The sequence below is a fragment of the Astatotilapia calliptera genome, chromosome 16 (genome assembly GCF_964374335.1).
Source record: "Astatotilapia calliptera chromosome 16, fAstCal68.1, whole genome shotgun sequence".
Lineage (NCBI taxonomy): Eukaryota > Metazoa > Chordata > Actinopteri > Cichliformes > Cichlidae > Astatotilapia > Astatotilapia calliptera.
In genome coordinates this window covers 15,229,490-15,243,746 of record NC_137437.1, presented here as the reverse complement: position 1 = coordinate 15,243,746, position 14,257 = coordinate 15,229,490, and the positions used below count along the sequence as shown (strand labels likewise).

The window sequence follows — 14,257 nt, the reverse complement described above, 5'->3', positions numbered from 1 at the left end:
GCTTTCTTGCATTTTGTGCTTTTACCCTTTTTAAGGGATCCAAGACCACTCGAGCCAAAAATAGAATTAATTTAAGCCTCGGCCATCAATCTGCATTGTGGTCTGTTTTACAGCTTGCTAATCAGGAAGTTAAAGGATGTAATGAAACTGTAAGAGGGGATAATGTGAGTTGTTTATCTTACAAATTATTGGAAACTAAATTGAATGGAGGAAAAAAATGCAAAAATGAGTGTGTGCACTTATCAGAACTGTTGAGTGTTGGACAATTTGTAGATAATATGCAGCACTCTGGGGGGAAAAAAAAGCCACAAACAAATATCTTTGCAAATAAGAAAATTAACAAAACAATAACTGCGTCTTTGCCAATGCCGTCTCTCCATCAGGTTTGAATTGCTCCATGTGCTGAACTTTGACTCTGTCAGGAGGCGAATGAGCGTTATAGTCAAGTCGAGCTCAGGTAAGATATCGTCTAACACGGGGCTGTTTATCGGATGCAGTTCTTGCAGTTGGCTTTACGGATATTTGTTTTGCGTGCTCCCAGGAGACTACCTGCTGTTCTGTAAGGGTGCTGACTCATCCATTTTTCCACGAGTGGTCTCGGGAAAGGTGGAACAAGTTAAAGCCCGGGTGGAACAAAATGCAGTGGTAAGTGGACAGTTTAACCAGCACTGGTTATATAAGGGGATTGATGATACACTGCATCAGGTCAGTTTTAGATATCATTCAGAAATCTTTCATAGCTTCATGCTATAAACTTAAATTTTAATGTTACATTTGAACAAGAGGTTTAAAGAAAATGAATATTTCCTTTAAAAACATGAAAAGAGTACGCATTTTTATTTTTTCATCTTTTAGCATACTAGTTTTTTGTGTGTGTGTTTTTTGTTGTTGTTGTTGTTGTTGTTTTACTGCCCTTCTTTGACGCCTTGCACCTTAATGAGTCTTACTTTTAGCTAAAGCAGTCCACTGTTCCAGCCAACAAAAAAATCTCTAAATGGTAACGATCCAGCACTCAAATTATTAGAAGACAAAGTTAGCAACTACTTAGACAGGATAGTTGAGCGTGTAGCAGTTAAAGAGCCATATATTTCCCTCAGGGGGGGTTTTTGGAGCCCAGCTAAAAAGTGAAGATTGCACCTGCCTTGAAATGACAGATACAAATGTAACTACAAATAAATGCTAGTGCACTTATAACTCTGCTAGATGTGAATGAAAACACATTTTATTCTAAAGCACGTATGGCTCTAATGTGGATGAGATTGGAACACTTGCGATCAGCATTTGAATTTGTTCATTTTTCTCCATCGCTCACTTCGCTGTAACACCAGGAAGGGCTGCGAACTCTGTGCGTCGCCTATCGAAGGCTCTCACAGTCTGAATACCAGGAGGCGTGTCATCACCTGATGGAAGCCAAACTGGCCCTGCAGGACAGGGAGCAGAGGCTGGCTCAGGCCTATGACATCATCGAGAGAGACTTTGTTCTTCTGGGTGCCACAGCAGTGGAGGACAGGTTGGTCAGAAAGAGGGGAACGGAGAGATTTAAAAACAGTGCAGCAGCGGGGGGGCAGAAGGACAGAAGGGAAGATTAATGAATCATTAAGCCGCCCTTAAAGGATTGTCTTCAGAGCGTTCTCATGACTCATGAGTGCAAGACGAATATTGTGTCAGAGCTCTGATAGGTGACTTACTATTAATACTGCTGTTTCTTTTCCACTGAGAGAATAAATATGCAAGATGTTTTTACGCTCGGAAATAGCAGACCACAGCATTGACCCCAACTTTATTGATCGCAAGCACGACAGTTTAATTTCCTAACAGATAAGCTGCTGATGGGCAGGGACAGGGGTGGCCATGCATTGATAAGTTATCACCAGTCTGTAATGGATTGATTGAAGCTTTGATGAATGCTTTAGTTCTGCATAGCTGAGTGGAGGCTGCATCACTTATTGACTTATCGATGCGCAGGCTCCAGGAGAAAGCAGCAGACACTATTGAGTCACTGCACAAGGCTGGGATGAAAGTTTGGGTCCTGACCGGGGACAAGATGGAGACGGCGGCGGCTACTTGCTACGCCAGCAAGCTGTTCCGTCGCACCACCCAAATCCTGGAGCTCACCAAGAAACGCACGGAAGAGCAGAGCCTTCACGATGTGTTGTTTGAACTCAACAGGACTGTTCTCAGACAGCGCTCCATCTCTGGGTATATGCTCATGTGGGCAATCTGCGTTATGTGTGCAACTGCCTCTTGGTCAAATCAGTAGATCTTTTAGTCCTTCTGATGTGTACATGGATTTCCCTGTTGATTAGTCTGTGACGCATTGTTTTGTTTTTTTTTTCTCAGCTTGTCCGTAGACTGCCTCGACTTTGGCCTCATTATCGACGGGGCCACTCTTTCTGCAGTATTGAAGCCCAACCAGGAGGGTGCAGGCCACGGCAACTACAGAGAGATCTTTCTAGAGATCTGTCGTAACTGTAGCGCCGTACTCTGCTGTCGCATGGCACCTCTGCAAAAAGCACAGGTAAAGGAAGTATGCGTGAAGTAAATATGCCACCTCCAAAGTGGCACATTCACAGTGGTACTGATTGGAATGGGATGGGCTTTTCGCAGATTGTGAAGCTGATTAAAGCCTCCAAGGAGCACCCCATAACCCTCGCTATTGGCGATGGAGCCAACGATGTCAGCATGATCTTGGAAGCACATGTGGGAATTGGTGAGTGCATTTAAGCACCATAATTATCAGCTAATTTGCTAAATCATCCATTTAATATTTAACCCAATGCTGATCATGATATTTGATAGCAGAGCTTTAGGTTAACCTAAAGTAAAACTTTGTTTTTGACAATAATCTATCAATTTAGGTGATCACATGTGGCATAATTGTAGTAATTGCAGGATATTTGCAAGTAAAATGCTAAAGGCAGTAACTGCAGCAATAAACATGCGATTAGACTCGTGATCAGGCTGCATTTAACCCTCTTTTCATTTCTTTAGGCATCATGGGTAAAGAAGGTAGACAAGCAGCAAGAAATAGTGACTACGCCATCCCGAAGTTCAAACACCTGAAGAAGATGCTTCTGGTCCATGGCCATTACTACTACATCCGAATTGCTGAGCTCGTTCAGTACTTCTTCTACAAGGTACTAGACGGGCGCCTCATGCGCTCAAGTGGCTCATACGTTTTAATCACTTTATCGTAATTCCCAGTGAAACACAGCCACAATGAACCAGATTTTGCAGCTACTCTGACAGATTACTGGATTCATGAATCCGTGGTGCAACCTATTCCCGGATTCATGCCCATGATGATCAGTGTGGGCGGCTTCCACAGCAAACAGTGCCCTGCCAACTGATTCATTTTTTTTCCCTTTTTGGCAGGCCAGCTGCTTACGGCCCACTCAGTGAGCTTATAGCACACAATTTCTGCATAAACAGAAATGTGTAGATAGTAGCATTTTTAGAGTCTTTAATTTTTTTCATTCGTACTTGTCACAAGCTTATCACTTTCTTTGCTTGTTGTGTTGTTTTTTTTCTTCTCCCCCCCCCCCTAAATCTTTCTCCAGAATGTATGCTTCATCTTCCCTCAGTTCCTCTATCAATTCTTCTGTGGATTCTCCCAGCAGGTAAGTACTTTATACGGTGTCAGAGTTATCATTGAGAAGCACGCAGTCATATTTGCATTGGTCACATATTCTCACAGGAGCTTCAAATAGTAACTATTTCTGTATCTATCACTGATGATGAGAGAGGTTTTGCTCAAGCCGTGTGCTGGCATGTCATCCTTCTTCCCTCACTTGTATCTCTTCTTTGATTCTTAACTCCTCCCACTGATGTAGGAGAGAGGGGCAAGAGAGGAGACATGACCTAATCCTTATCCAAAAGGTTCTCTTGAGGTGTCTTGAAGTGAATTTAAGTGATTATAAGAACTTCAGCAATGCTGGACAAGGAATAATTTATAGATGGAGGGGAGAGGAAGTGATAGTTCACAAGTTATTATAATGAAAAGCACCCATAGACGCCACATTTTCTCTCAGTGCTGTGTTCTCTCCAGCTCTGGGGATCTATCAACCATAGTAACAGAAAACAACATTACATGCACAACAGTATTTATATGGCAGATGAAGTCACTAATCGTCTGGCAAACTTAGCGAAGCATATAGCAGTTGAGACCAATTTAAAACCGATAGAATAAATTAGACATACACTCACAGGCCAGTTCATTAGGTACACATGTTTAACAGCTTGTTAATGCAGTTAACATGGCAGCAGCCCAGTTCGTTGAGGCATGTAGGCGTATTCAAGATGACTTGTAAGAACTCAAACTGAGCATCAGAGTGAGGAGGGAAGGGGTTGTTTCATGTCGCTTCATCAAAAGCCATCACACATTAGCCATTGTGCTTGTTTTGTTGGTGTAAAAGTTGTTTGTGCACCTAAAGTGTTTCAACGGACACCGTTAAGAGAACCACAGTAACGTTCCTAGCTCTAATAAGTCAAATATGTCAGTATGTAAATGGTTTCAGATCACTGATGCCGTCTGTTTCCTCTGCAGCCTCTGTACGACACGGCGTATTTGACGCTTTACAACATCAGCTTCACCTCCCTCCCCATTCTGCTGTACAGCCTGGTTGAGCAGCACGTCAGCATGGACACATTGAAGAGAGAGCCCTCCTTGTACAGGTGAGCTCAGAAGAAATCCGATCCCCAAATATTCTCTTTGTGCATGTAATAGCTGTTGTTCCTAATGTACGTTGTCACTCTGTGTTTTTCTCAGGGACATTGCGAAGAACTCCCTCCTCCGCTGGCCTGTCTTTCTCTACTGGACATGCCTGGGTGTGTTTGATGCTGTTGTCTTCTTCTTCGGTGCCTACTTCCTGTTTGACAACACCACCTTCACCAGCAACGGCCAGGTAAGCCTCTGTCTCCCTGTCGGCAAAAGGCGGTGATAACGGCCAGTACGCGAACAGAGCGGAAACTGAAGACTTAAGGGGTGTTTGTGGTGTTTGAGGCATCTTTTAGGGGATTAGAGGGAATAAATGGATGTAAAGTAAGTGCTCTCATTATAAACGCTCACTCGATGGGGTCTCGTTAAAGAGGAGCTTAGGTGTAGCGGTTTGACTTTGCGGTCCTGGCATTGTGGATCTGTAGTAGTAACGTGTCTGTCCTGGGTCCCCATAGGTCAGCTACATTGGATCTCCATTCATATTGACAATAGCATCTTTCTCTGTATTGTTAATTTGTATCATGTCAACTGTTTTTGATCGGTCCTGTTTTTTAAGTTGAGACATCCTGAAATTCATTTTGCCCTTTGTCCTGATTCTTTTCTCTTTTCTCCCCTCCCCCTCCTTCTCCCTGCTTCCTCTCTCTTTATTTTGCTCCTCTTTCTTCTTCTTCTTCTTCTTCTTCTCCCTCTCCTCCTTCAGCTTATGACCACCAACACACAGATGGTAAGCCTGTCTCCCTCCCTGTCAGCTCTCTCTGTCTCTCATACCCTTTTTCGTTCCTGTCGTATTGTTTACGCCTTCAGTTTGACCGTCTCATACCGCTCCATCCTTTCTCACGTCACCGCCATCCATGCACTTCCGTTTGAATGTGTAGTTTTCTAGCGCTCCATTATTCCCCTAATCTATGTAAAGCCCTGAATCCTTGCACAGTATCCTGATCTTAACTGACATGGTAGAAATCTTAGATGCTTCCTCACATTATCCTTGTGTTTCCTTCTGGTAGTAAACAAATGAATACTAGTATCGCTGTGGCTCGAGATCCAACATCTGTTTGTTTTGTTTGTTTTCTGTCGACCTTGTTTGTGCATTTGTGTGTATTTGTACGTCCATGTAATTTCACTGATGTGGGAGGTTTATAAAGGGGGGGGGGGGACCGTACTATTTCTGCAGTTTATAAAGGAAAGAAGTAATGGACACTGGTATCAACAGACAGCTGGTTTCTTTGCCTTGATCTTCCTATCCTGTCACGATCCTCCCTCTTTCATCTTCTCATCCCATCTGTTCACCCCCGATGTCTCCTTAAACCTTTCTAGGATTTCATCAGGTAGAAATATTTGCACACTGAGATATGAAGTGAAAAAGCCTCCAGTTCAGTGCCCACAATATCCCTTTCTCTCACCTTTTATCACAGCAGATATGATGTAAGAGTGTCTGTTCCCTCCTCGGTTTACTTGCTGGAGGGGCGGGCGGGTATCGTAGGGTGTTAAGTAATCCGTGGATGCAGGGAGAACAGCTTGTGCGATTGATGTTGCCTCTAACTCTCTTCTTCCTCTCTTATCCCTGCAGATGTTTGGGAACTGGACGTTTGGGACTCTCATCTTTACTGTTCTGGTGTTCACTGTAACACTAAAGGTGTGTTTGGAAATCCACTGAGGGGAAAATATTTAAGTAAAGCTAATATCAACTACCTTTACATAAATGATATCTTAGTTTGTACCCAGCTAGCTCCTTTTCACTATGTCTATGTTCTGTTTGTTTCAGCTTGCCTTGGACACGCACCACTGGACCTGGATTAATCACTTTGTCATCTGGGGGTCGCTACTTTTCTATGTTATCTTCTCTCTTCTCTGGGGTGGGATCATTTGGTAAGATGTGCTATGATTTTACTTGAATCAGTAAAGTTTATGCTGATCAGTGTATTTCAGGAAAGTCATTGATTTTTTTTTTTCTTTCTGCCTTTTATTTCGCTGCTCAGGCCCTTCCTGAACTACCAGAGGATGTACTACGTGTTCATGCAGATGCTGTCCAGCGGTCCGGCCTGGCTCAGCATCATCCTCCTCATTACAGTCAGCTTGCTGCCAGATGTCATCAAGAAGGTCCTCTGCAGGGCCATGTGTCCCACAGCCACTGAACGCGCACAGGTACAATGTTGGCACCACCTCCACATGAAGCTGGAGGTTTGAATTGTCTCGTGTCTGAAATTAGGCTGTAGATATTTTTTCACTGTAGTGATTTCTGATAGTGTTCACTAAATGCTAACCAGTGACTAATTAACGCTTTCCCCCTTTTCACTACTCAAAATCTGAGCTCATACTACACATCTCAGTACCCTAGTGGTGTGCCATAAATCTGTTGACTGTATTATGAAAGGAGGCCATTCAGATCCTTAGTTTATTTGAATATCAGCTGGATTTACTGACTTCCCGTTCCCTGTGGCTTAGCCTTACGTTGCCGTGAAACAAGCTTCACCGTGAGTGGAAAAGCGAGTGAAAGGTCTGACAGATTTCTTCCTCTTGTGCTTTTTTCCCCCTCCTCTTCTCTTCTTTCTCACTGCACCCTAATGGATCACCGTAATCAAAATCCACACCACCTCTCATTGAGCCTTTCTCTCCTTTCCTTTCTTTTTGCCTTGTTATGCCTTATCTTCACTACTTCCATCCTCCTCTTTATTCTTTTTTTTCTTCCTCCCTCCTCATTAATGTCTCCTCTCTCGCCCTCCTTTGTTTTGTCCCCCCACTCACTCACGCGCTCTTTCATGGTAACTACAGTCCACCCGCCCGTGCCTTACTGTGGAACCGTCCACCATCTTCATGCTTTCACAGTCCTCCAGCAGAATGAGTTTCTGATTGGGCCAGAGAGACGATAGAGGAGCGGGAAGAGGAGGTGACCCTCTCTTTTAAGCCCTCATCTCTGTTTGCATGGTGGCATGCCCCTGTATAAACCACAAAGCACCATCTCTACTAATGTGAAACTAACTACTAGCTGCTAATGACGACACAGCACCCGGTTTGTAAGGTTGCATTTGTAGTATCCTTTTGCTGCCATTTTCATTACATATTTCATTGCGTTTAGTTTCCCTTGGTATGTTTGACATGTATTTTGTTGTCACCGTTCCAGCCAGTCTCATCTATATGTTGTTAAAATGATGATGTGTCGTTGTTGGTAGGACTTTTGTCATATTAGGTTTTACCTGAAACAGTTGAATTTTACAGAAATTTGCACACTGTTTCCTCTAGAAAATACCAGTTTAGCTTTCCTTATTTATTTGTAGCTGGTTTATTAGTCAAAAAGTGAATCAATTATTAGCTGTTCGGTTTAAAAATTCAAAACGACCTTTGGTTCTAGCTGCTCCAGTATGAGTAACTTTCATGTCACTTTAAGCAAGTATTCTTGGGGTTTTTTTAATTGTTTTTGATCCATTTTTAGATGTTTGTTGCCTTGGCCAACAATTCTAAAATTGAATTTAATGACAAATAGTGTAGCAGTTTATACATTTGCCTAACAAGCTAAAAATCCCCAGGTCAATCCCAGGAGGAGACACAAATCCACAAATCCGTTTGGGGGGGTCTGGAAGGGCATGCAGTGTAAAAATCTGCATATCAAATATGCAAAGCCATCCACTGTGGTTCACCCCTTGTGAATAAGGGAGCAGCCAAGAGTAGCTGTATATTTAATGACAAATAGTCCTGGAGTTTTTCAAACATCACCAAACCATAGCAGCCTTACATGATAGCACAAATCTGATTTATGGAAAATATTTGCAATTCCCAGACCACGTCTGGGAATTGGACAGCTGTTAAAGGGACCGTTCACCCCAAAATTAAATATCCATATTTCTTTTAAATCAGCTTAAAGTATTGAAGCATTACTAGACAAAAGACGAAAGGTTGAGCAGATTCCTTCATCAACCCCTGTCCTTTAACATCATCCACAGAGGGTAAGTTCTGTGCAGGTTCTGGAGGACAGCGTAGCTCCTGGCTCTGCTGGTGGAGGTGGAGGCCGTGAAAGGGACCCACTCCACCCTGAGAGGACCTGTGAAGGAGACAGTGGAAAAAAAGCTGCTAGAAGCTCTGACTCCTTGGTACCACATAGTCACAGCACCCTACTCAGCAAACCCTAGAGTACCCACAACAAGGGGGCTAGGGTCACCATGGTAACGGCACACAAAGGGCGTGGATAGTGGGGTGTTGGGCTCTTAATGCTGATGCCATGATGCTTCCTGCTGCTTTGCACTGCATGCGGCATGCAATTGTGCTGTGGCTCAGAGTGACGGGGGTGCAGTGCTGCTTCATGAAGAATTTCCTTCTGCCAAAGCTACTTTCAGGAATCACAATCCCCAATTAAGTCAGCAGCGCTAGTTTCACCCAGAGAGGCTACAGGTTTAATACAGATTTGATAAGTGCAGTCTGTAACTAAGGCTATATTTTATTAGGAAAGGCCCCAAGTAGGTTACTTCCAGCACTCGTGTTTACAAATTAAACTCAGGGGTGACATTTAGTTTGTCTCTGGCAATTTGGCAAACCAGGTTGTGCATCAGTGTCTGTAATAAGTGTACACTGGCGCCATCTGGTGCTGAAACATAGAATTGCAAGTGAGTTTTGTCTTCATTACACAAGCATGCTTAATCGAACATGATTGCTAATCATGATGGGTTGTTTTCAGAAGGTTTATTGTTATTGAGTATGTTCTTTTCAGCATTTAAAGTAGAGTCAAGGTTACTTTTCACATTTAAAAAATAAATAAATAAATATGCAGACCACCAAATAACTATGTTAAACCTTCTGAAAATAATTCTGCCTTTCGTGTGCATGTGTCAGATTTTCTCGCAAATTCTATAATTTCACCTGCATGTTTCTTTTCCTCCAGTTTCCTCTTCTATCGCTTGAAATGTCTTATGACGGTGGATTCTCTGTTTTTGTGCAGGATCATCAGAAGCTGTTGCCGGGTAGCGTGGCGGCCGTGACTCCACTGTCCTTCTGTCGATCCTGCAAAGGCACGAGCGCGGACTCCTCTCACCTCCACCTTGGCACCGCAGAGTCACTGTCGCTCTGCAGGTCTGACCCTCTACCCCAGAAACTCCTGGCCCATTTGGCAGAGAGCCGAGGGACAGAATTGTGTCCTCTCAGCCCTTACATGCTCCGTCTCTCTGGGGCAGGGTTCGCCTACTACGCTCCTGGGCCGGAAACCTCAGTGTGAACACAGATGCAGACTCTGAAGCTTCTGCATCTCAGAGATCCGTGAATTACACAACGCAGACATGTTCAAACACATCTGAAGCATGGACACTCCATGCTAAGTTCACCATGTGCATTTTTGGGCTACACCTGAGTGAAAAACCCTTTAGATAGTATTGCCCTTACTCCTAATTCACATACTTGTCTCATTTTTTTTTTCTTTTTTTTTTTTGGTTTGATTCAGCAAATTCCCTGCTCAGACTCTTACTTGAAAAAGTTTATGAGCAAAAGGAGAACCATGTGCGAAAATGCTTCTCGCACTGTGGAGCTGTGCCGTTTGAACTGTTGAACGTTTTTGTATTTCCTCGTCTCATTTTCAGTCTGACACTCTTGCCTGGTCCTCCACTTTTGCGTCCCCTTTTTTCGCTTCTTTGTAAATGTTTGTCGGAAACATTTATGTACATTTTGTGGTCTGGCCAAGTAAGGGGGATAGCCTTCAAGCTCAGCCCTTTAGGTGTGCGTGCGTGTGCATGAGCGTGAGTACGCATGAATTTTGCCTGTTTATTGTATGTTTGTATGTGACACACCTTTGCCTTACAGGTAACAACACAGCAGCAGGCTAGGAGCCAAAGGAGAAAGGTGTTTAGATTTAGAAAAACTGGAAAAAAAGAAGCATAAGTGATGTTTTTACAAAGCCTTACACACAACCATCAGCTGAAGGAGAGAGGCGGGGGAAATCTGAAGAGGGATGTGCAGTATTTTAGCCACCCTGCCTTAATTCATAGATGCCCTTTTTTTCCCTTTTAAACTGATTATATGTGGTCACTTTAAACACATTTGTGAGAGTACAAGGAGGTTCAAAGAGCATAGATATAAATATATACAGTACAATGAGTCTATTATTCCTCCTACTTTCTTTTACCCTCACAATTGTGTCGAGCTTTGTTTCCCTTATCTGTCAGCGTAGCATGTCAGATCTCTCTCTGCATGCTGATTTATTCTTCTCTCAGTTGTTCCACATCCCTCTTTGTCCCAGACATCATTCATCACCAAACCTTTCATGGCACTTGTGATTTTTTTTTTCCTTTTCCCTGAACAGTTAGCAAAACTGCACCCTCTCCTGCCACCACGTGGTTGTGCAGGGTAACAGCAGCAGCCTGGGACTTGTTTGCGTGTTTGTTTGTGGATGTCCTAAATGACTTGCTACTCCTCCCTGTTGCATTGTGCTCGTGTGTTTGCTGCTGTGCTCCGTGTTATGCAAAAGTTAACGTAAGAATGCTAATGTTGTCACGTTATAAGGGGCTGTCTCTGTGTCACATAATTCCATGAGGCTTTTTTTTTTTTTTTTGTACTGTTCGAAAATTATTGATGTCAGTCACTATTGATGTGTGGATGTAAATTTAAAAAAACAATATTGATCTATATTGTGGTGAGAAGGGGTGTTGGATAGATTTCATTTCTTGTAAGAAGGTGGGAGACTTGAATCGGCGATGTCACAATCAAATCAATGAGAATGTTGAAGTGATTTGTCCATCACGTCCTCCAGCTGAAGATTGTAGCTCATTTTCGGTGAACCTCTTTTTCTGCATTTCTAAAAATCTGAATTTTGTTGGGTTACATAGCAAGTTACTGACTCTGGAAGTCATGAATGTGAGATTTTCTTCTTCTTTTTTTTTTTTTTATACATTTATACAGTTTCATACACATCACCATTTGCCAATATGTATAAAATCATTAATCTGGACTCTTCCTTTCAGTTTTCACTCCACAAGCCTCCACAGGTGTGGAGGGGCTCAACATCCCGACCTCAGCGATAAAAGGAACGTACTTGGTGCTTGTAACACAGTGTCCCACCTCACTGTGCCGTTGCCATACCGTATCGAGACATAGTCTAAATGTCATATTCTACAATAATAATGTAACTTTTGTGATATGACGGGGAAGCATTTGTTGTAATTCAGACATGTTTAGTAGCAAATTCCTCCACATTTCAAATTTTCACCACTTAGTCAATTTTTGTGTTGTCCATTGTGTATATTTTTTTTTGCTACTTTTGTATCTCAGAGAGAAGACTATATTTTAACTCTATGCTAGAGTATGTGGTCGAGTTTGTAACCAAAACGAGAGGAAAAAACTAAGATTCATTAGATTTACCAATAGTTATACACAGTGCACTTTGTTTTACAACAGATCTGTTTGACCATTCAAAACCAGGTCTTGTCTTGTCAGCTGGGGTTTATGGTTCACTCTTCCTCACAAGTTATTTTTCTAACAAGATTGTATTGGGTGAGAAGGGGAGGGGAAAAAAAGAAGTGACCAAATAACTTGACTAGGAATGAACTGTCTGTATGTGTCAGCTCTGTCGCAATGGATTTATCACACCAGCCTTCTACTGCTGATCAGAATGTCAAACTGCTTTTTTCTAAGTCCATCAGCACAACAGCAGGTGCTCATCTTGTCACTCCTGAGCTTGGCAAAGGTCTGATATGTCGACTTCTGTGCTCTGAGCAGCACACTTCATATCATACCTTTTTAGTACGGCACTGTTTGTATTACTAAACAGGTTTTGAGAAATTACTTTTTTTCCGTTTTGGATAAAAGATTTTAAAAGTTCACCTGTTGACTTTTTGCCAGCCTGTCTGTAGCAAATGAGGGCAAAGCACTGTATTGTCATTCTGCTTGTAATAAAGAGTGAAAACACTTGTCCTGCCATGGTTTGTGTTATAAACTATATCGCCAAAAGTATTTGCTCATCTGCCATCACACGTAGATGCAACTGAGTAACATTTCATTCTTGATCGATAGGATTGAACATGTCGGCCCAGCCTTTGTAGCTACAACAGCGTCAACTCATCTGGGAAGGCTTTCTGCAAGAGCCGAGCCCGACTCCTGAAAAACAGCCCTGTAGCATAATTCCCCCTCCACCTAACTTTTGGGGGGGAGGAGTTGTCCCAACTTACACTTGGTACAATGCAGTCACACAAGCACTGTTCTGGGAATTGCCGGACAGAGAAGTGTGATTCATCACTCCAAAGGACATGTTTCCGCTCCTCTAGAGTCCAGTAGTGGTGTGCTTTACACCACTGCATTCAGTGCGTTGCACTTGCTGATGTAATGCTTGGATGGCAGCTGCTTTGTAGAGGAAGCAAAAGTACAGAAATTTTATGAAAGTTAAAGTATTGATTCAACTTCATTACTCAAGTAAAAGTGAAAAAGTACGGGCTCTGAAACGTACTCAAAGTAGCTCTTTTGAAGATGTTTCTACCAGCTATTTCTGTGGAAAGCTAGTTGAACCTTATGTTATATTCATGTAATTAAAATCACATTAACATAGTGTGGGAATACAAATGGGAATGCAAACTTTATTTCAGTCTAATGAGTCCTTATGAATCTACACTGCTTGAATCAGTTATGGAAAAAAGGGGAGTGTTAAAGTGAAACTTGGCAGGTGGGGGAACCCTAAAATTGGTCGTAGTAGCACAGCATTGGGTAGAGAATCACAGCTGAAAATTTTTATTGTGAGCTCCAGTGGGGTTTCTTAGTGTATAGGCTGTGATCAGCCGATCTGGCCTACTGCTGCTACTATTAGGTTTACTGCTCTGTGTGGATTTGCACGACTGAATTCAACTAGATGTAAGCAGATGTTTCATGAATGGTCTTGGCTGATTTCCATCTTATACACTGACAATATTTTGTTTATACTAGATGGTATAAAGTAGCTATGAAGGTTAATTTCAGTGAATGCCACTCAGCTAAATTCATTTTTATCTCTGCTATCCTTTATGTAACCCAGCTCCACCCAGCACACTGTCCATCACACTTCAGCAAACTAACAAACTAACTAGTAAGAATTCTGAATTTAATCTCAGAATTCTTTTTTTTCCCCCAGTGGCCCTATCGTATCTCAGAATCCAGTATTCTGAGAATAAAGTCGGAATCCTGAGAAAAATGTCAGAATTCTGACTTTTTTCACAGAATTCTGAGATTTTAGTCAGAATTCTGACTTTTTTCTCAGGATTCTGGGATTAAAGTCAGCATTCTGACTCAGAATTCTGAGATTAAAGTTATAATTCTAACTCAGAATTCCGAGATTAAAGTTAGAATTCTGAGATTATAGCCAGAATTGAGAAAAAAGTTATAATTCTAACTCAGAATTCCGAGATTAAAGTTAGAATTCTGAGATTATAACCAGAATTGAGAAAAAAGTCAGAATTCTGACTCAAAATTCCAAGATTAAAGTTAGAATTCAGACTCAGTATTCTCAGATTAAAGTTATAATTCTGAAGAAAAAAAAAGTCAGAATTCTGACTCAGAATTCTGAGATTAAAATTAGAATTCTGAGATTATAGTCAGATTTCTGAGAAA

The 14,257-nt window shown here is 42.1% G+C and overlaps 1 protein-coding gene across 7 annotated transcripts in view; it reads left to right on the top strand.

Moving 5' to 3' along the window:
• The window catches only part of LOC113007792 (phospholipid-transporting ATPase IH), a 33,099-nt gene extending 20,504 nt beyond the window's left edge, over positions 1 to 12,595 (top strand). For 2 of the 7 annotated variants that reach the window (XM_080291032.1, XM_026144730.2), the window contains exons 16-30: positions 384 to 457; positions 542 to 645; positions 1,329 to 1,510; positions 1,966 to 2,199; positions 2,341 to 2,518; positions 2,608 to 2,710; positions 2,992 to 3,137; positions 3,561 to 3,620; positions 4,547 to 4,674; positions 4,769 to 4,904; positions 5,418 to 5,441; positions 6,285 to 6,350; positions 6,480 to 6,583; positions 6,694 to 6,859; positions 9,642 to 12,595. In XM_080291032.1, coding sequence (XP_080147158.1) covers positions 384 to 457; positions 542 to 645; positions 1,329 to 1,510; positions 1,966 to 2,199; positions 2,341 to 2,518; positions 2,608 to 2,710; positions 2,992 to 3,137; positions 3,561 to 3,620; positions 4,547 to 4,674; positions 4,769 to 4,904; positions 5,418 to 5,441; positions 6,285 to 6,350; positions 6,480 to 6,583; positions 6,694 to 6,859; positions 9,642 to 9,914 — 1,978 coding nt within the window. In that variant the 3' untranslated portion in view covers positions 9,915 to 12,595. Of the gene's footprint in view, positions 1 to 383; positions 458 to 541; positions 646 to 1,328; positions 1,511 to 1,965; positions 2,200 to 2,340; positions 2,519 to 2,607; positions 2,711 to 2,991; positions 3,138 to 3,560; positions 3,621 to 4,546; positions 4,675 to 4,768; positions 4,905 to 5,417; positions 5,442 to 6,284; positions 6,351 to 6,479; positions 6,584 to 6,693; positions 6,860 to 7,486; positions 7,602 to 8,652; positions 8,872 to 9,641 lie in introns of all 7 variants that reach the window. The other 5 variants (XM_080291036.1, XM_080291033.1, XM_080291034.1 and 2 more) reach the window with 4 other exon arrangements.
• Positions 12,596 to 14,257: the final 1,662 nt, after the last annotated feature.